The sequence below is a fragment of the Lactuca virosa genome, chromosome 9 (genome assembly GCF_052849685.1).
Source record: "Lactuca virosa cultivar CGN04683 chromosome 9, Lactuca_virosa_CGN04683_v6, whole genome shotgun sequence".
NCBI lineage: Eukaryota > Viridiplantae > Streptophyta > Magnoliopsida > Asterales > Asteraceae > Lactuca > Lactuca virosa.
Window position 1 is genome coordinate 163916105 of NC_136434.1, and position 22818 is coordinate 163938922.

A 22818-nucleotide genomic window follows, 5' to 3' on the forward strand; every position below is an offset into this window, starting at 1 on the left:
CAAAGTCACAAAGACTTGTCAATAGACGTTACAAAGTATTCCAATGGAGATCAATTCCATGAAACGAAGTCTCATATTCAAAGTACATTGCTTTGAACATCCTTCTAGCATTAAGTTTTCCTAATCTTACACAGATTGAATAACTTCCACCTATGGAGACATTTCCATATTCCCATTTTGACTATCATTTCTGAACAAGAGTTGCCTCCTTTCAAAATATGTCAATATGGTCCTTTCCAAAAATTTACACCATACTTCCAACTGTCCATGAGCAACCAATCTTTAGTAAACCTCATATTGTCCTTGACAATTGCTTAATCATTTTAGTCATATCCAAGTCTTGCCCTTTTCCCCTCTTAATGCCCTAGGCATTTGGAAAATTTAGAACGGATAAATATTATAGCACATGAAATCGATCCTATACCCGAAGCATATGGGACACGATTCATGATGTCTCACATAAAGACATGAACCTAGATCAGTCTTTTGCTACAATATTTTTTTATTTGCCATGTTTTCATAATTCGACTATAAAGAGGGATGCCGTAATCATAATCGAATTTGAAAACACAATATATATATATATATATATATATATATATATATATATATATATATATATATATATATATATACATATAGAATTTCCTTATGTTGAACCATTCCAACATAAAATTCATATATATATCCTTGACTAAAGATGATTAAAATCTCAATCTAAGCTTTTAGAATTGAAATGAAGTATAATTTCCTCTCCCTTAATTATAGCAAAACAACTTTTCCCAATTGAAACTTTTGTTTTCTATAATTAACATTGCCAATATTGCAACACTTATCATAATTATCATGCTCCCACTAACATGATGAATATTAGCATAACACTTATGATCCCACTAGCTTGGACATGTACTCAGAAATCAGTTGGACTTCTAGAAATCAATATTTTATTGACTTTCTTACTAAAGTTCAAATTTCTGATACGAGATGCTTTGATAAAACTTTATCAGAATCATACACCTTTCCTTTGATAGCTCACATGTGTGTCTAAACAATTTCCAGAACTATGAAAAGGGATGTCGTAATCATAGTCTCAATTGTTTAGACCTTTGCCATTTCTCACAAGTCCATGTTAGTGTGCCGGTTAACCACACACGCTCCACTAACGACTTTGAGAATGCAAATATCACAATTGTTATCTATTTAAAATCTACTTAGTGAAAGCGTTTCCTCACCATCATTTTCATGAATCGGAGAGAAACCTTATGACACTTAGATTTTATGGTGTATGTGTTCCTATCCATGTGAATTTGTCATAACCACAAGGGGAGGTTAGTGACAAATCCAAACTCATATGGACCGAACTTGTGCAATCTTAACTTCTTGCCACCTGGCAGCAAAAAGGGTCTGCCATTGCTTCTAAGTAGTTGTCCCAACAATGAGAACTTGTAGAACTTAGATGTATAGTCAACTTTAACTGGAATGGGCACAAAAATAAGAGTATGTCAACACGATAGGTTACAAACCTCTAGTCGTGCGCTTGTGATAAACTACAGGTTTTATTCTTCATTAGTTCTTGAAACTTTTTCAAGATCTTTAAGACTCCCACTGACCTCTTGACATATAAGATTCTCTTTTCAAGAACCATTCCTTGACAAAGCAAATATTCAAGAGTTAGTGCGGATTCTTATCAAGACAAACACTTCACACAATGGGCCTTAGTTGGTCTCTGTTTTATCCAAAACATCACAACTTACCAATTTCAAATATACAAGAGTAGAACACATTTTACTCTTACATTTGACAAGTGTTATAAACCTTCTTAAGATTATGTCACTCAAGTTACAATCTTGGAGTATTACTCTAAGATTCAATTTTGGAACGAAGTATGATTCATCTTTTGATTTAACCATTTCAACAATCCATGATTCCTCTTCTTTGCCAAACAAATGTACTAAGATGTCCTTAGAGGATCAATTGTGATATGGTTTCATAATCACTAAGATAATCACAAAACACAATACTAAAGTACTCTCCCATCTTTTCAGATTGGAGAAACTTTTATCTTTCTCCCTAATTTGATTCTTCTCATTCGTTCTGCCATACATTGAAACTTTTCAAATGTTTCAGAATTATACTTAAACTTGTAAGTATAACCATATTTACTAAACTTCAGTAAATCATGACGAATAATGTTATCGTTCTTTGTGGTGGACCTAATCAGCGCACAACCAAGTGTACCCGATCTCCTAGTCCTTCGCTTGACTCACATATACATGTGAACAAGGAATTAGTCTTAATTTCCCAAAGATGAAAATTATCATTTATCATACAATACAAGTTGCATGATTCCAAGTTTATATCCAACTGAAACTTGGGTGATGAAAATCTTTCCTTATTTGGCAAATTATGACACTACCACAAACGAAAGAATCAAATCCATTTTCCAATATTGCTATCAATGAAATCATATAAACAACAAATTTTCACAAATTCCATTGTAAGGATATTTAAAATATATAAAATCGAAACCCTTTTTTTTCCTTTATTTTAAAACTTGCGGAAAAACTTATCCTCACAATGCAAATGCATATGAAAACAATGTTGTTATCTATTCCTAAGCAATCTATCACAACTCTTAAACAGCAGCTAAAAATTTTGATCACCGAACCATGCGATCGAAATCCATCTTCGCGATCAGAATCATCATATACTTCCTTTAAGCTTCCTCTTTTTTCTTTGATTCTTAAAACATCAACATGTGACCTAGTCACATCATGTAATAAGAATCTCCAAAGAGGAACTTAATAGAGTTAGATAGTGTACTTACCTGAAGTAGAGTCAAACTTTTTGACTTGACCAACCTTATGATATTTCAGGTAAATAGGGCAGCTTTGCAACCAATGCCCCTTCTTTTGGCAATATATGCATATGGACTCTTTGGGAATGGTACATGAGACTATCTCAGACTTAACATTTCTCTTTACCATTTGGTCAACCGAGTTGACTATAGCCGATCCCTTTCCATTGGGAAGAGAAAGCTTTTCTGGATTTCCAATGTTACCATTGTCAATGTCCATGGAAGTTTGGGAAGTCGATCTTCCAATCAAATTTGCTTTACCCGTGCTCCAAATCATTGCTGATTTAGCAGCATCAAGCAAATATGTAAGATCATTAAGGGTCATGTCATGGTCTATCATGTAGTAGCCCTAAAGGAACTCACTATGTGACTTAGAAAGTGATTGAAGAACCTAGTCAACAACCAATTTCCTCAAGACCTTGACACCCAACTCTCTCAGCTTGTCAATATGTGACTTTATCTCCAATATGTGAGCACACATAGACTTTGCTTGCCAATAGGGCTTGAGTGACCTTGAACTTTTCAAGAACTTGTGGGTTAGGGAGAATAATTGGAGGAGGTGAAGGAAGAGAAGTATGATTTCCACGAACCAACCACGGGACATCATCTTCATTAGGAAAGCTTGTTCTTAGGGATTTGGGAAGATCATAGTTGTCTGAACCAGACATCTACAATGGGAGATATTCAAGTTAGTTGATTTAATTCCTTAATATAACACCCAATATGAAATATTAAGGCTAGGACCCAACACAATACTTTTATAACTTGGAAGAGGGATGCCGTAATCCAAGCTATAAAATATTTGAAGGTAGACGAATGACGATTCACCAATTTCCACCATGAAAAATGAAATAGGTATTAGGTTTTAATTGGTTTGAAACTCCTAGATCTTTTGAGATTCATTGAACTATTCAATGGTATGTTTAAATCTCGATTGTGCCCTCTCAAGTTTGTGACTGGGATGCCAAGGATCACAAACAAGGTGTGAATAACCATGCAAATATACTTGGTACTCTTAATTTTAATCACCTAATCGATGTGCCGGTTAACCACACGCGCTCCACCGATCTATGATAAACCTTAAGCCACTCTTTGCCAACCTTGTTAAAATCAAGTTAGTGTGTCGGTTAACCACACGCGCTCCACTAACGACTTAAGCAAAGTGCAAAGCGTAATTTCATGGGTTAGCACCAAATTCACATTTTCCTAAGTAACTAAGATTGGGAATTTATAAGAGTGTAGTTACTTAGTATTTATCATTAATACTTTTAATGAAGGGAGAATTATAGTCCTGTCAAACCCGTTCGGCTAACGACCCTCCACCAGTCAAGGAAGCGGTGGGTGAGAGTGGACACCCATTAAACTGCCATTTTATAAGCAGTAACCTTATACCCCCCTTATAGACTGGCTTCGTGAATGAGGCCTACTAACGGTAAGACTGACTTTATTCTTATATATATATATATATATATATATATATATATATATATATATATATATAACTATTAACTATTAATATTATAATAGTATAAGGGTTGAATTTTAACTTTTAAAATTCTAAGGGTTTAACTTGGAATTAAAGTATTCATGGGGAAATTTACAAATTCCAAAACTTGAGGGCAAGTTTTGAACAATCCAAAAACTTTTCAATTCCATAACTTATGTGTTTAAAGTAGTTTTAATGAAAAACTCTTCAAGTTCCATAACTTGAGGACAAGTTATGGAAGACTTTAAAGCATTTAAAAATGTGACTCTTCATTTTCATAACTTATGGAAATCTTATGAGTTTTAAAAAACATAAATGTGACTTTTCATATAACCTGAGGACAAGTTACAAAAACACATTTTATGAATAACTTTTAGATCAATTTGGATTAATAACACATTATCACATAATTTTTCTATTTATCTAAGCAAACTCATAAGAACAAGATAATTCATATCAAACAATTTTCATGTAATTAGCCTAACCATTAAACTAATATAAAACATGAATCTATTGACAATTATCTTTCGAATTGGATTAGAATGAACATTACCACATAAAAAACAGGTTTATAGGTTCAAAAACAGCTTAGGGTAATGATTCTCGTCCAATTCCAACCTTAAAAGTCGAAAATATGCTGTCAGGGGCTTCTACTCGTCGAGTGTATGAACCTACTAGACGAGTAGGACGAATTTCTTCATGGACTCGGCAAGTCCATCAGTGGACTCGGCGAGTCCAGTGCCCAGAAAGCCAGAATTTTCGATTTTTAAGCTATTCAGCAAGTATAACTTGAAAACAAGCATTGGCTCTGATACTACTGAAGGGTTTTAGTATACTACAACATCCTATGGTGCACATATAACCCTAAATACCTTGGATCTATGTTTTCACTAATTATACATGCAAATGGTTTCCAAGGCATTAAACCTATAACTAGCATGCATTTTCATATACCAAATAAGATACTAGTTAGAGTAACATACCTTTTGTGTTGTAGCTTGATTCCATGGAGCTTAAGAGCCGAGTGCCTCAAGTCTGACACCTCAAATGATTCACACAACATCAACAACAACTTGGAATAAATTGAGAGAAAATTCAATTATGCTCAAATCGGCTAGCCCTCTCATATGATGTCACACCCCAAAACCGGAACGGCGAAAACGTTCTGGGGTGGAGGACGTCATGTTTAGTATCACAAGACATGCATCATAGTAATCAAAGTAATGAACAACCATTTCATTAGAAAGAAAGTGTTTACAATGTGTGTGTTCACAAAACATAGAATACATAAGCAAATAACATAACAAGACTTGAAGCTATTATGCTCCATCTTCTGAATTCCCAGCGCAAGTACCTATCTACTAGGCTCCTGAGAATACAAGTTATTTGAAAGAATTGATCAGCAATTAAGCTGGTGAGTTCATAAGATTTTAGTGATGTAAGTAAGTTGTAGAAAGTTGTTGTAAAATGTTGTTGAAAATGTAGTTGAAAAATGTAGTAAGTTGTAAGTTCTGTTTAGAAAAGTTCGCCTGTTCCTCTTAGAAAATCCTATATTTCCTACTTTGATGAAAGATACGTAAAAATGATTCTACAATCCTTTCTATGAGTACTAAATGGATACAAGTTATATAAAACTCAGAGTAAACAAACAATCGACTGTGTGCATCTGCCCTAAGCCCACAACCAAACAAGCAACAGGAAGTAAGGCGGATAGCACACATCCCATTGTTTGTTAGATCATTGTTGTATATAACCCTGACGTATTCACTTGTTACTCATGGAGTTAATTGTAATGGTTCCTTTATATTTAATGAAAAGATTCTTTAAGAAAACCCTTATTCCTTATAATAAAATGGTGACCACAGTGATTACTTCTATAATCACTTAGTTTATACTGGCTATATATGATCTAATATCGAATAGATAGTTAATTGGGTGAATCTGCCCTAAGCCCACAACCAAACAAGGAACAGGAAGTAAGGCGGAAAGCACACATCCAACTACCTATTAGGTATTAATGATATATAACCATGATGTATAAACTAAGGTATTATAGAGTTAATCACCTAAGGCCCTTTAAGTTTATACTGGTTTAATAAAATGGATTAAACCCTTAACTGGTAAGTTTCTAGTTTTGTATACCAAAAGTTCTGATTTGGAAAGTATGTTTTGTACTAGAAAACTGTGCATTGACTTTGTGTCCTATGACTTGACCCATACCTGGTACCCCTTATGATTACTTGGTGTACAAGGAACATATATATAGCTAAGCTCGGATAGATAGTAGGCTGGGTGTATCTGCTCTAAGCCCACAACGAAACAAGGAACAGGGAATGAAGCGGAAAACACACATCCTACTACCTGTCGGAACCGATTAATATATATCCCTGAATGCATACACTAAGAAATCATAAAGTTAGCATTATAGATCCCCTTCTACTGAATGTACTAGACTCGACTGTTCTGTTGTGTCGTTTGTAAAATGTAAGTTTTATCTAGTTTATAACTATCTTGACTCGAAAATAGTTTGTATTAGCTTTCAAGTGGAACTGTCACTTACTGAAAGTAATGGGAATTTATAAGTACGCAGTTGTCTTTTGAATTGACATCCTGTAGTACTAATTACCTTAAAACATGTTTGTTTTAGTAAGGTCATAATGTGAAGGCTAGTACCCATACTATACGCTCTCCCTGTCAAGAGATTTTGGGGACCAAACGCGACTGTAGCAAATAATTGCTAATCGTGTAATTCACATTAATGTTATATGATCATGTATACCCAATTTAACTATCACCTTTTGTTAAGAACAATGAGTTAGTGATTCATTGGTATAATTAGATCCTGTAGTTGTTCTATGCTATAGCATCTTAGTATGTTCGTTCTGTATGGTATCTTAGTATGTTCTCTTTGAAGTATTGTATCTACTTCCTTGTTTCTCTTTATGTTATCGTGTATTGTATCTACCTCCCTGTTTCTCTTTATGTGATCGTGTATTGTATCTAGTATGAACTGAACCTCTAAACTATACCCCTTATAGTTTACTAGTATTTTACTTGAACTGATATTGAAAAGACTCATTTTACTACTAAGTTATGCTTGTACTTTAAAAATGGAGTTTTGTTAAACTATAAAATAACATAACTTTAAAAGAGTTTTTGAAATGTTTTGAATACTTATAAATGACATAAGTAATCTTTTGAAAATGTTTATAACAAACAATTACACAATTATCATTGTGTTCAACTAGTATCCCCCCCCTTAAAAGCATTTAAAACAGTTAAAAGATTCATTACGGGGTATGAACTCACCTGATGTGGGTGATTCAAACGAATATGCGCGTAAGGATGAGAAGTTCCACTAATGAACTCCCGAGACACAACGGGTCCTAAATGACATATAATGGCATATATGTGTATGTAATTAGTGTCTAAACAACTAATTAAGAAGGGTAACACCCTTATAGACTAGGAAACTCTAAGATTTAAGGGATACAATCACATATGATTGCATAACCAGGGTGTATGGCCACCCTATTGAGTTTACGGTCCATGTGGCATGACCATAGGAGTTTACGGTCAAAGTGGTTCCTGGTCCTATGTGTTTACGGTCATAGGGTTTACGGTCCAAGTGTTCACGGTCCATGTGTTCACGGTCTATGTGTTCACGGTCTAAATGACCTTACGGTCATGGGGTTTACGGTCTAAGGAGATCCAACCGTAAACTCATCAAATCTTTGCACAATGATGTTTTCAAGGCTCTAATCAGGTGTTTCAACTAGATAACAAGCTAAGGAGGGAGTACTTACGATATATAGGCTTGAAATGGTGATTAAGGTCCAAGAACACTAGTGTGTGTTCTTGGTGTTCTTGGTGAAATGAAGAACACTTGAAGATTTATCAAAATGAAGAGATTTCATGGATGAAATCATGTATAATCACTAGATATGGAAGGATATCCACTAATCAAGGGAAGAAATACTTACAATCTTGAAGATCTAAGAGAAAAGTCGGATGATACTTGAGAGAGAATGAGTTCTAAGGCTTGAAAAGTGAAAAGAATGGTTGAAATGATCAACCATTACACATGTAGGGAGGAGTTTATGGTCGCCATGACCGTAAGATCTAAAGTCTTGACCGTAAACTCCTTTTTGAGGAGGTTTACGGTTGCTAAGTAGTCTAGAACTTCCGTTGATACTTCCAAACACTTATTCCTTAAGTGTACTAGGCTAAAACTCCTCAGAACGACCTTTAACAAGGCTAGAACTCATTAGAAATGAGTCTGACACTCAATTGAGTTGACTGACTGAGCTTTCAAAGCAAACATTTTTCGGGTTGTCACATATGAACCCTCTTGGGGCCGATATCTTAAGCCATGGGGGGTATTGTGGCTATTAGGGTTACACTATGTAACTCATGTCTTTCTATATTCTTCATGCTCCATGGGTTAAAACCTTCATGGAGTATCCATGAGTTACTCCATGGGTTTAGCCCAACATGAAGAACTATGGATCATAAGCCCACATATATAAGAATGAATGATTTACACAATCAATCCCCATATATTTAATTAGTGTCTTTTGAACACAGAATTAATTCCAAATTAATTTTTGAACAATACTAATTAAATAATATGATTTCATATTAATATATTAGAACTTATAATATATTAATAAACCATATATATCCTTTTCTCACAAAAGTCTATCCAAATCGTTCCGATGCCATGCAAACCAAATGGACCATGCCAAGTCAGGCCATATACATATCAATAATAGTTATGGGCTTAGATATCTAATCCAATAGGATTTTGGACCTCATGCATGGGTTAAGAGCCTTGGAAAGGTCTTAATGGGGGTGTTGGGTGCATATATGGCATGCAAAGGCATAAAGTTGCAACTTTATGCCTTGGGACGTCTTATCAAGCTTAGATCTGACTTTTGGACGTAAATGGATTGTGTATTAAGCACTTAATGGAGAAAGTGCTCAACCCGGTTGAACGCTGGGCGTAACCCAGTGCACGCCGCGTGTAGTCCCAAGACCCCAGTACGCTATGCGTACGAGGATGGTATGCTACGTACGCATCACAGTTGGGCCCAAATCTGTTTTGGGCCTTTGAGCTAATGGGCCTCATTTGGTTATTGGATATGGTTATATTTTGGGAATTGCAAGTCATTTCATCTGTTATGGGCCATGGACATATTGATTGGGCCTTATTGGTCTAAGAGGCCCATTAATGATTTTGGACATGGACTTTGGGCCCATTATCAAGGGAAGGATATATGGGCCTCAGGGAAGGGTTTGGAGTTTGGGTTTCCTTTGATTAATTAAAGTCCTAACATTGATTAATATTATTATTCAGCGGGAGGTTGCAGATTGTTAGGAGAGCAGCTTTTGTATTCAGCAGTCATAGGTGAGTCTCCTCACCATACCAATGGGTCTAAGGCACCAAGGCCGACCCATTTCTTGATATGTAGTGTCCTAGCTGAAATTGTATTATTTTGCATGATAGTTGGTATGAGCTAGGGAGTATGTTAGCAATATGTGTGGTATGTTTGTATGGAAGACCATGGGAGAGCCCATGACACTTGGATGTAAGACCATGAGGAGAGCCCATGGCACTTAGGTGTAAGACCATGTGGGGAGCCCATAGCATCCTGGAGTAAGACCTTGGGGACGAGCCCACGACATCCTTATCTGTTGTATGCATGGATTATGTGATAAGTGTGTAGCTTAATTAGCTAACAGGATATGTGTATGTGTATTGTGTGTGGTATGTTCTGGGGAACTCACTAAGCATTTCGCTTACAGGTTATTGATTTGTTTCAGGTACATCTGAGCCCAAGGGCAAGGGCAAGGTGTGATAGCGCGGCGTGCACTCTATCTCTCTTTCAATGACATGTTTTGGGGACACTGATGATTTTAATAATGTTGTAATGAATGTCGATTTGAAAACAATTATCTTGGGATTTCATGATTTATGCATGTAACATCCCAAATTCCGAGTCCAAAAATTTCATTTTTAATTAACCGATTTATAAAACTTCCATAAGAAAACATAGTAAAGACATATCATTTCATAAGAACAATATTCCATGTCTGAAAATCCAACCATAAATATAATAATGTCAGAGTACAATCCCAAGAAACTCGTAATGCGGAAATCCAACATGTGTGTGTGATGTGCAGCTACCGCGCCGACTCTTTCCCCTTTGCTGAAGAGGTACCTGAAACAAAACTGAAACCTGTAAGCACGAAGCTTAGTGAGTTCCCCCATCATACCACACACCATACAATAACATACTGTCAGACAATTCTGGGGTGCCTGACTACCCAGGTCAAGCCATTCTGGGGTGCTTGACTTACCCTGGTCAAGCCATTCTGGGGTGCTTGACTTACCCGTCGGTCTATTTTGCCCGACTACCGGGGACTATTTCACCCCTACTACTACCATATAACACACACGTACTGCCAGACAATTCTGGGGTGCCTGACTACCCAGGTCAAGCCATTCTGGGGTGCTTGACTTACCCGTCGGTCCTTACGACCGACATACGAGGACTATTCCACCTCCTACTACTATCACATAATATCATATCATACTAGCACATAAACATATAAGGTAGTAGCAACCCTAGATGGATATCACAAAGACAATCATCTAACATACAACTCCTACTGGTGGGCCGCCATTGTGGCCGTAGACCCACCGCTACTGGAAGGTAACTCACCTCGCAAGGCTGATTGCTGAAAAACTGATCGGCAGATGTCTGACTGTTGCTCCGGTGATCCTCTGGCTATAAATCCATAAACACTTAATCAGACACTGATAACTAATCTTAGGGTAAAATGACTATTTTACCCCTGACCAAATCAAAGTCAAAGTCAAAGTCAACTTCCAGTTGACTTGACTCGTCGAGTTGGGCCGCCAACTCGTCGAGTCCCTATCCTTTCATCTGCCCTTCTTCACGCCCCTACTCGTCGAGTTTAGCAACGACTCGACGAGTCCTCCTTCTAAAATATCCTCGACTGAACCTTCATCCGACTCGTCGAGTTGTATGAACAACTCGTCGAGTTCATCCCCATCCTATGAACAAGTCCTGCCCTCGACTCACCGAGTTGTATGAACAACTCGTCGAGTTCATCCTCAAGAGTTGGGAGATTGCCTTGGACTCGCCGAGTCTGTTCATGTACTCGCCGAGTCCTATGAACTCCAGGACTATGGCTTATCCCAGTACGTTGGGTCACTCCTCCGGACCCTCTAAAACCTTTCCAGCACTCTACTGGGTCTCCTTGACCCATAACAGAAAAGGGGAGTCTAACCTCGGACTCGCCGAGTCCCAAGAACGACTCGCCGATTCGATACAGTCCAAGTCTTATTTCTTCGATTTCTGGTGTACAACTCTTGTCCAAATGATAGATCTAGGTCCCTAAACTTGATCTAGCACGTAAAGTTACGAACTTTACGTGCATGCATGGGACTTTGAGCCTAAAAGGCTCTAAAAGAGACTCTTGGGTTGCATGGGGGCTTCCATGGGTGCAAAAGCAACCCTTATCTGCCTTGTAACTCCTTCATGGACCTAGATCCGAAGCCTCAACCCCCAACCATGCTTGCAATCATGGTTGGTTACCAAAAATGGCTTAAAAAGACCTAAATCTCTCCCAAAGAGGGATCTAACAAATGAACAAGCAAGGTATCGACTTTATACCTTCTGGGAACTGAAAATGATGCACAAACTTGAACTCCCTTGGTCTTCTCTTGATTCCTCCAAGCTTTTCCTTCTTCTTTGCGTTCAAAATCACCAAAAAGCACCACAAATGCCTTAGCTTGTTATACAAACGGTTAGGGTTTGCTATGGGGGTTCTCTGGAAGCAATAGGGACGAAGGGTGGCTGAATGAGATGTTTAAATAGGGTGCAAACCCTTAGATTAGGGTTTTGTCCAGTCAGAGTCTACTCGTCGAGTCTGGAAGCCGACTCGACGAGTCCGTCATTTAAATCCCGGATCAAATCCGTTTCTACTCGACGAGTTGGTCCTTCAACTCGCCGAGTCCCATGCCAGAAATGCAAAATACTTAAATAAAATACATACCAGGAACCTGGTGCTACAATGCAATTGTGTTTTATTAATTAAAAATGAAAATTTTCTTTGAAAAATTTGGGTCGTTAAAATGCTATTCTTGGGTCAAGTACATACCAAATATAGTTATGGACTTAGACACCTTATCCAAAAATACCTTCAAGTGTTTGAGAGAAATCTCCCGACCTTGCCATTCCTCTTCTGGAATCTTGAACACTATGGGGAGTGAGGGTCCTCTGGTTATTAAATCTGCAGCTGTGTTGACCGAATCTTCCCAAAAAATCTTGGGTAAATCTGCATGCAGCCTCATGCTTTTAGCCCTCTCGTTTAATTTTTGGTTCATCCTCTCAGCTACTCCATTCTGCTGAGGTGTCTCCGGAACCGTCTTCTGCATTCTGATTCCCTGGTCAGCATAATAATCAACAAAAAATTTTGCTACTATATTCACCCTCATTGTCTGATCTTAAACAATTGATTTCCAGCTTTGTTTTATTCTTTACAATAGTTTTCCATTTTCTTGAATGTGCTGAAAACTTTAGACATATGCTTCAAGAAATAAACCCAAACTTTATGTGTGAAGTCGTCAATGAAAGTAACGTAATATCGGGATCCTCCTACTGAAGAAACTGAAGTAGGACCATAAACATCTAAATGAACTAACTTCAACTTTCTGGACTAAGGTGGGTGACCTATCTTCATGAAAGTAACCTTTTTCTGTTTACCAAGAACACATGGCTCACATAAATCAACTGTCAAAGTCTTGAGATCTGGTATTCTTCCTTTGGAGGCTAGCATATTCATTTATTTCTCACTTATACGTCTAAGTCTTTGGTGTCATAGAGTGAATGCCCCAACTTCTTCAACCGCATCTGCTTCAGCATTAAAATTTGCACCATATAAAGTGTACCATGGTGACCTTCATCATCAAGCTGCCCCACAAATATTAACATCCTCTTCATGTCTGGAATGTGAACTTGACATTCTTCAAAGTCCATTTCGTACCTAAAGTTGTCTCGAGGACCACATCCCCAACTCCAGTAATATCCAGGCTCTTGTTATCTGTTAATCTGACTTTCCCTTTGTACAGTTTGAAATTTTGCATTATTTCTTTGGATTGACTAGCATGAAACGACGCACCAGAATCCATGATCCAGGATTTAGTTGATTTTTTGACACAACAAATTGTTAGCCACTACTTATTTGGTCGGCCACCACTCAATCTAACAGTCCCCAATGCCAAATAGTATGTGTTTCACTTCTTTTCCATTTTTCCATTATCTATTAGGTTAACCGTTTAAGGTTAATTATTTTTAATTATTCATTAATTACATAATACAAAATTTCAATTTTCAAGTCTTGAATACTTCTGTTTGGATTTTGCCTTTGGAATTTTCGAATTTGGGTTGGAATGAACACAAGGAAGCAGTCAGCGAATCAAGCCTGTCAAGCAGCATGTATTTCCATTACTTCTAGTATTTTGTATTTCCATTAATCCATTACTTCTAGTATTCTAGTATTTTGTTTGTTCATTTGTAGTTGTATGGTTCTTAATTTCAACTATTTATTAAAAGTCGATCTATTTCTAAAAAAGCCCAATGTAATTGTAGAAATTAAATCACTTAAAAAACTCTAACTTTGCAAAAAAAAGCACACCCGGTGGGACTCGAACCCACAATCGCCTGATTAGAAGTCAGACGCCTTATCCATTAGGCCACGGGTGCTTCTTGTTTACTCATCACACCGAATAATCTAAATCTCAAGTTACTCGGTACCAAAATATAGATTTACTTGATGAACTGCACTTCAGTGCAGCAGCCTAATGAATTCTCTCATGGCATCTATGTCGTCTCTTCCACCCTCAAATTTCCCGGCGGCGACGACGGCCGCCGCTGCTCTTCGTCCAGCACTATTTGTATCCGCTTCCATTACTCACCGCTGGCAACTACCTCCTACCTGCAATTTCTACTCAAACCTCCCTAAAACCCTATCTTCTCCATCACATATAAGGACAGCCACCTCCGTCGTTTCCATAACCGAAACTACACCATTGAATACTGAAGCTGAGGTCTCACTCCCGCTCAAGAAGGTTTTTTCTTCTTCTCATACTTCATAATCATCTGTGTATATCTATCTGCTGTTTGTTTGCTTTAATCGTTTCGTTTTCACAATTTTAGTCTCTTCTTTAAACTCGTAATTATTAGGAATATGCGTTGATTGGTTACAAACTTGAGAATTTTACCTCTACACTTGCTCAATTTTGACCAAATTTGAAAGTGGTTTCTATTATTTTTGTACAACTAGAGTGTAATCTTTTCCCTTCTTTTTTCTAATGCATTCTATTTCAACAACTGAACTTTGATACTTTATCAAGGGTTTAGGCATTACACATTTACATTCTGTACTCCCATTTCTTCCAATCGAGAAAGAATAGAAGGAGAAAACATGTTTTTTTTTAGGTCAAACAAATCAATTTTAGGGTACAAATTAACATAGATTCATTTCTTCATTCTTTATATAACTACAATGTTTATTATGTGGATATCTATACGTATGTATGATCTTAAAGACTTAAACAAGCTATGATTGTGGATTTTGAAGGTTTTGGTTCCAATTGGATATGGTACAGAAGAAATGGAAGCTGTGATAATGGTAAACATCCTTCGCCAAGCTGGGGCCCATGTGGTTCTTGCTTCAGTAGAGCCTCAACTAGAAGTCAAACTTTCAGGTGGCACCATACTTGTTGCAGACATTTCCATTTCTGAATGTTCAGATCAAATCTTTGATCTTGTTGCACTTCCTGTAAGTTAATAATCTTCATATCCACTTTATAATTACTTTCTAAAATCCCTATTTGTAACCAATGGTTTTATGGTATTTCTTTTAGGGAGGAATGCCTGGATCTGTTCGTTTAAGAGATTGTAAAACACTCGAAGCAATTACCAGAAAACAAGCTGAAGAAAAACGGTTATATGGGGCTATTTGTGCTGCTCCAGCTGTCACACTTTTACCTTGGGGTCTTTTAAAAAGAAAGAAGGTATTATTTCTATATATTAATCTTTTTTATATGTTAATTTATTCAATTTTTTAATTAAGAGTTTATATTCCCATTTTTAGACAACTTGTCATCCAGCATTTATACACAAGCTTCCAACATTTCGGGCAGTTAAAACAAATCTTCAAATTTCAGACGAATTAACAACAAGTCGAGGCCCTGGAACTTGCTTTCAATTTTCTGTTTCATTAGTTGAACAGCTTTTCGGTGAGAATGCTTCCATGGAGATTGGAAAATTACTTGTAAGTCCTTCATCTATACCATGAGTATCCACGACTACATACTCTTCTGTTTATGTTTCTAAAGGGGTAATTCTGTCTTTTCCACTTTCATAAAGTTAATGGACACTGCTGATGAGGTTTCTAGGAAGGAAGAGTTCAATGAAGTTGACTGGACTGTTGACCATACTCCTCGTGTAAGATTTTCGTATTTGATCATTTTTAAAATTTTTTTTTTATATAAATAAATAATATTTAATTTTACGATGCAGGTTTTGATTCCAATTGCAAATGGAAGTGAAGATATTGAAGTGGTGACAGTTGTCGATATTTTACGAAGAGCTAAATTAGACGTTACTGTTGCTTCCCTTGAAAAAACTTTAACGGTTTGCGGGTCCCACGGAATAAAAACTGTTGCAGACAATTTAATCAAAAACGTTGCGGATTCGATATTTGATTTGATTATATTACCGGTGAGGCAATTTATAGACATTTTTTTAATAAATTCTATTTATTTTAAAATTTAATATGTTTCCGAATAATAAAATATTAGGGAGGAATTCACGGAGTAGATCGGTTACAAAAATCCAAACTTTTGAAGAAGTTGCTTAAAGAACAAGTTTCTAATGGAAGAAAATACGGGGCAATATGTTCTTCACCTTTAATTCTACAAAAACAAGGCCTACTCCAAGTAAGTGGCTGTTTTTTTTTTTTTTTTTTTTTTTTTTTACTTGAAAGCTATACATTTTTGTTTCTTTTTGCTAATGGCAAAAGTGTAATTTATGGTTTCTTGCAGGACAAGAAAGCAACGGCGCATCCTTCTATTGTGAGTAAGCTTGAGGGCAATGTGATTGTTGGTTCTCAAGTTGTGATTGATGGTGGATTAGTTACATGTAGGGGTCTTTCTAGTACCCCGGAATTCGCGTTAGCTGTTATTGCTAAGTTTTTTGGGCATGGAAGAGCAAAAAGTGTAGCATCGGGTCTTGTATATGAATATCGAGCAACTTAAATGCAGTAATAAGAAGCTATTTATATTTTAAAGCAGCAAAGTAGCAAAGATGTTTATGGTCTTGTATAAATGTAGGTTTTACTACAAAAACCCAAATTGCAAAAAAGGTTAAATGACATTGGAAAAATATCTTAGGTACTTAGGAGGCTTAAGGATTTACTAGGCCTGAAATCTATTTATTGACTATATGTTTTATATGTATACGACTTAAAAGGTTCAAATGATGTTGTGAGTGAGGTGAGGTTGGTGTGGTATGTTGTAGGCGTGTTATTACAAAAATATAGGTTGGTTGTAATTTTTAAAAAAAATATTTACCAAACTATTGTTGTTTTAAACTTATTTACCAAAACATTGTATATTTGTTTTTGGTACCTTCCAATTGCTTAATGAAATCCATCCTGATCTGCTTCCACTTTCACAGTGGAACCTCCAACGGCTGCAACTTTTCATTAGGGCGTTGGTGCTTGGCATTGACCTTCCGGCAGGTTAAGCATCGCTCTACAAACCAGGCCATATCTCTCTTTATACACGGCCACCAATAACTATACTTCAGGTCAAGATACATCTTGGTAGCCTCCGAATGAATGGAGAATCTCGACTTGTGAGCCTCTTCCGTCAATACCCGTCGAGCCCCGCCTGCATTCGGTACCCAAACTTATCCATGAAGAGTCAAAAGCCCTCTGTTGTCAATATTAAAGGCTGAAACCTTACTGATCACTCGCTTACTTTTCTGATTCTATTCCTTTATGGCCTCCGACTGCGCTTCTTTGATCGTTTCCAAAACTGAGGTCATCACAGTCATCCTCAAACACACGTCCTGAATAGGGGTACTGACCGCCCTCCAGCTAAAGGCGTCGGCCACCACATTGGCCTTGCCCGGGTGATACATGATCTCACAGTCATAATCTTTCACTACATTCAGCCACCTCCTATGCCTCATATTCAGGTTAGGCTGACCCATAAGATATCTCAGGCTCTTATGGTTCGTATAGATGGTACAACGAACTCCGTAAAGATAGTGACGCCAAATCTTGAAAGCGAAAACCACCGCCCCCAATTCCAAATCATAGGTGGGATACTTCGCTTCATGAGGCTTAATGCTACCTCGAAGCGTATGCAATCACATGCCCTCTCTACATCAACACAACACCCAACCTCGAAATGGATGCATCACAATAGACCACAAAATGCTCAACTCCCTCCGGGAGAGCAAGTACTGGTGCCTCACAAAGTCTGGCAAAGAGTCTCGAATGATGCCAAACCGACGAAGCTCCAAATCTCTGATGGAGAATTTGGCACTTCCCACCTCATCACCGCCTCTATCTTGGCTGGGTCGACCAAGATAGAGTCTTGATTGATGAGGTGTCCTAGAAACTGAACCTCGCGCAACCACAAATCACACTTAGAGAACTTGACGTATAGCCTTTCCGTCCTCAAAACCCCAAGAATCTCGTGCAAATGTTCATCGTGCTGCTCTCTGGTCTTTAAATAAACGAAGATGTCATCGATGTAGACAATCACTGACCAATCCAACATAGGGCTACACACCCGGTTTATGAGATCCATGAATGCCGCATGTGCTTTGATGAGTCCGAAAAGCATCACCATGAACTCGTAATGCCCATAACGAATTTGGAAGGTCGTCTTCTGAATATCCTCCTCTCGCACTCTCATATGATGGTAGCCAGACCTCAGATCAATCTTGAAAAACCAAGATGCCCCTTGCAACTGGTCAAAGAGATCATCGATCCTCGGCAACGGATAATGGTTCTTCACCGTTAGCTTGTTCAGTTCCTCATAATCAATTCACATCCGGTGTGAACCATCCTTCTTCTTGACAAAAAGGATCGGAGCTCCACACGGCGAACTGCTCAGTCGTATAAATTCCTTTCCTAATAGCTCCTGAAGCTGAGAGGATAACTTCTGCATCTCAGGAGGTGCAAGACGATACAGTGCCTTGGAAATTGGCACCTCGCCAGGGATCAAATCGATCCGGAACTCTACTTGCCTCTTTGGAGGCACACCAGGTAACTCCTCTGGAAAAACAGGAACATCAAAAATGGAAAACAATATCTTCTCATCCACCCAGGTACCCACCGCATATGCCAGATAACCCATACACCCATGCTGCAAACTCTGTCTCGCCCAGGCGGCAGAATAAAAATTCGATCATGACCTAGTACCCTCGTCGTAAATGGTCAACACTCCCCTACTAGGATCTCGAACCGTCACCATCTGCCGCTCTCAGTCAAGCAGAGCCCCAAACTGGCTCAACTAATCCATACCCATGATAACACAGACTGTTGGATTAGGTGTCTAAGCTCATAACTATAATTGGTATGTACTTGATTTGATAGTAGCATGGTCCTTTTGGGTTGCCTTCACCCTAGCAACTTGACAGGATGACTTTTCGAGAGATAGGTTGAATTTATTATTTGAAATAATAAATTGATTTCTTAATGTATTATGAAAATAATATATTAATTAGAAATCATGTAATTTAATTGGTATTTAATCAAAAATTAATTTTGGGATTAAAGGAACTGATTAAAGGAACAGGGGCCGTTTTGCAAATCATTGATAGTTGTGAAACTGGGCTACTGGACTCCTTAGAATGGAGTGGATGAAAACTATAGGGAGACCCTATAGATTTCATCCAAGGCTCCCTGATAAGGGTCCATGGGCTGCTTGAGCCTTAAGCAGGAGATTAGGGTTTCCTCCAGCAAACCCTAGCAGCCCACAGCTATATAAAGACCCCACCTGTTAGTATTTTTGGCAACTGCTTACTTTCTACAAACCCTAGCCGAAATTATGAAGAACTCTCTCCTCTCTCCTCTCATCCTTTTGCTAGTGGTGTTTGTAAGCCATTAGAGGTGCAACATTTTAGGTGCTAAGCTTTCTAGAGTCAAGGATCTACAAGGTGTTCTTGTTATTACTACATAACAAGTAAGGTAAACATCAAAACCCTTTCATATGTAATTTTCGATTTATATATGCTAGATCTAGGGTTTTGCTTTGGTATTCAGTTTGCATGTTCAACTAGTGAAAAACTTAGATCCAAAGCAATTAGGGTTGCATGATCACATAGGTTGTAGTTATGCTAAAAACCCATCAAGACATCTCCCATCATAATAGGGATAAAATCTATCGGATACCCAACACCAAAAATCTCTAATACACAACCCCGATAGATATAAGTGGCAGAGACCAGATGCTCATCAGGTATAGAGACTCTCAATGTCCTGCTCAAGGCCTCCCATACAATACTAAAACCACAACAAAAAGATGATGATACAAAAATAATGACTCGTACCCGAGTCAAACAACACAAGTGCAGGTACAAAATTCGCAAGGAAAGTACCTAACATGAACAATATCATAAGAAACATAAATAATTCAACAAAAATAAATAAAGAACACATACCAACCATGACATCTGGAGCTGCTCTGTCCTCCTCTGCTGTCAACTGAAATGCTCTCCTTCGAACCCTCGGAGCCTCGGCCTTCCCCTTCCGGCCATCAGTAATACACAGGGTCGCGGGGGCTAGAGTCTGAATCGTACTAGATGCAAGTTGTGGACACTCAACCCTCAAATGACCTATCTGGTTGCAATTGAAGCAAACCCGAAATCCCTTAGGGTAATCCTTAGCCATATGCCCTCCTCGCCACACATGTAGCAAATAGTCCCTGGCCAACAGGGTCCCTCATGTCCATTGCCGCACTTGCTGCAAGTGCGACCCTTCTTGCCTCTAGCTCTTGAGTCAGTGGGCATTGGTCGCTTAGTCGTTGGCTGTGACTGCACTGGTCTCCTATCTATCGTCTGAATCTCCCTTCCTTCTCTCACCTGGGTCTCCAAATCGATCTCTCTCCTCCTGGCATTGGTCTGTAGCTCAGCCAATATCCGATACGAAGTGTTCGCCACGAACTCACGAATATCCCTCCTTAGAATACTCAAATACCGACTCACACATGCCTGCTCAGTCGACACATGCTCTGGGAAAAACAAAGCCCTCTTATGAAACATCCTGGTGATCTCAGTCACCGTCTCTTTTTTCTGCTTGAGAGATAGAAACTCTTGGGCCAACATCTCTCTCTCAACCACTGGTACGAAATTGTAACGCCCGTAGATTCGAGCTAGTCATTTTAGAGACGATAAGCGTCAACAATGACTTTTTAATAGAATATTATTTAGAATGAATAATCTTAACCAAGTCATAGTATATGTTACAAGGGTTCCGTACATATAAAGAACGCCGAAGTTCGAGTTATTACGAAGAAGTTATGGCCCGTCGAAGTTTTACGGCAAAACCGGCACGACACCGGGAGACGTAAATAGTGAATTTATGGTAGAATACTTTTTAGCCTTAGTGATCTAAACAAAAGTTATAGTATACGTTAAACCGAGAACGTACAAAAAAGAACACCCAAATCTGACTTCGTATGAGGAAGTTATGAATTTTCTAAGATTTGACATAACAGTGCACGACCCGAAACACGAATTTTAGATCGAGCGGTTTTTGGCCTACGCGACCTAAATGAGGGTTGAAGATCTTATTAATAGAAACTCAACAGTAAAAAGACAGACGAAAACAGAGTCCGTATGTAGAAGTTATGAATTTTACGCGGACATTTAACAGTATAATCTCCTCGTACTGTTAAATTGAAGATCGGTCGAGAATTAGCCGACGGAGTCAAAATGAAAGTTGTAGATCTTATTTTTACCTACGCGTGGATATAAAGAACGTCGAAAACGGAGCTCGTATGCGAAAGTTATGGGGTTTAGAAGTCGGCAGGGTGCTGCTGCAAAAGGGGTGACGTGGCACAATCTTGGCCATTGCTTTCTCCCCAAGGCTTGCCACTAGATGGTGACATGTGGCACTAATTTCAGCCATATTTCACCCTAGAAATACAACCCCTTCCACCCTCATTTCTTCACACCTCTACCCTTCTCTCTCTACTCTCTCTCTAAACCTCCCAAAACTCCCTAGCGCTAGAAGAAAGCCCCGGAGCGCTCGACGGCTCCAAGAAGAAGAGTTTTCAGCTCGGAAGTTCTGCCCCTGCAGAGCACGGCTTCTAGCCAAACCCCCTCGTAGGTAAGATACGCCTACCTAATTTTTAATATAGCTTTTATTTAAATATAGTAACGTTATTAGGATCTTATAATAATTATTTGAGCTATTATTATGGGTTATATAAGTGTCGTTATAATATATTTTTAACCACTCGCGGTACGGGGAATCCAGTTTGAAGGGCCGCCTGGGTTGTTGGATTTCAAAAGTGCTATATGCCAAAATGATCCTGCCCTCCGGTGTTTTATGTCTGGCCCCTGTCTGTACATAGTGGTTGGAAAATATTGTTTAAACGCTTATATAATAATAATAATAATAATAATAATAATAATAATAATAATAATAATAATAATAATAATAATAATAATAAGACTAATAATTAGTCACGGTAAATATTAGACTAAAATCTAGTGGTAATAATACTAGGTTTCGTCGAAGGAAATTATTTTAAAGTAAACGAAGCGTTGTCCGAGTACCGAGTCACCACCTTATCAAGTGAGTGCATAGTCTCTTTCATCTTACACATAGATATGAAGTATTTAATATAAATTTCGTGCTATGTGTGCATATTGTCTGTATACTTGCCGTCTGTGCTGGGTGAAAGATTTTTATACATGTTTTAAATGATTTAAACTGTATATGTATTTTATATCTACAAAATGTGTTGGGTAAAATATGGGTAGATGAAATAGTTGCTGTGTGACAAAAACAAAATGATGAGAGGTGATATAGACCATGAGATAAGGGTGAGAGGTAAACCATGAGAGAAGCCTTTTACCCATGTGTTGGCCCCGTCATTCAGCAGAGTATGGATGACAACCACGGACTATTCTAGACAGTCCAGTGGACAATAGCAGGCTCGCAACCTGTAGGTGTTTTGAACTGTGTGCTCACCAGCTGTACTCTAAAAATCCCTTGACATGTGTTGTGAGAGGAGTCTCGGAATCGATACCGTCGATAAAAGAGAATAACCCTGGCGACTCTGAGACTTAGTGCCTATTGAGTAAACCATGGCATCGATGGACTTTGTGTCGATTCCTTAGGATAATCC

General features: G+C 38.1%; 1 protein-coding gene and 1 non-coding gene across 2 annotated transcripts; one reads left to right on the forward strand and one right to left on the reverse strand.

Moving 5' to 3' along the window:
• Positions 1-14067: 14067 nt before the first annotated feature.
• On the reverse strand, positions 14068-14140 carry TRNAR-UCU (transfer RNA arginine (anticodon UCU)). The gene has a single exon. It is a non-coding gene; the product is annotated as a tRNA-Arg (tRNA).
• Positions 14141-14217: 77 nt separating this feature from the next.
• DJ1C (Class I glutamine amidotransferase-like superfamily protein) lies at positions 14218-16922 on the forward strand. Its single transcript, XM_079074667.1, has 8 exons — positions 14218-14505; positions 15018-15218; positions 15304-15453; positions 15534-15713; positions 15809-15886; positions 15962-16162; positions 16243-16380; positions 16486-16922. Exons 1-8 carry the CDS (start codon positions 14239-14241, stop codon positions 16696-16698), a joined length of 1428 nt encoding a protein of 475 aa, XP_078930793.1. The 5' UTR covers positions 14218-14238; the 3' UTR covers positions 16699-16922.
• Positions 16923-22818: the final 5896 nt, after the last annotated feature.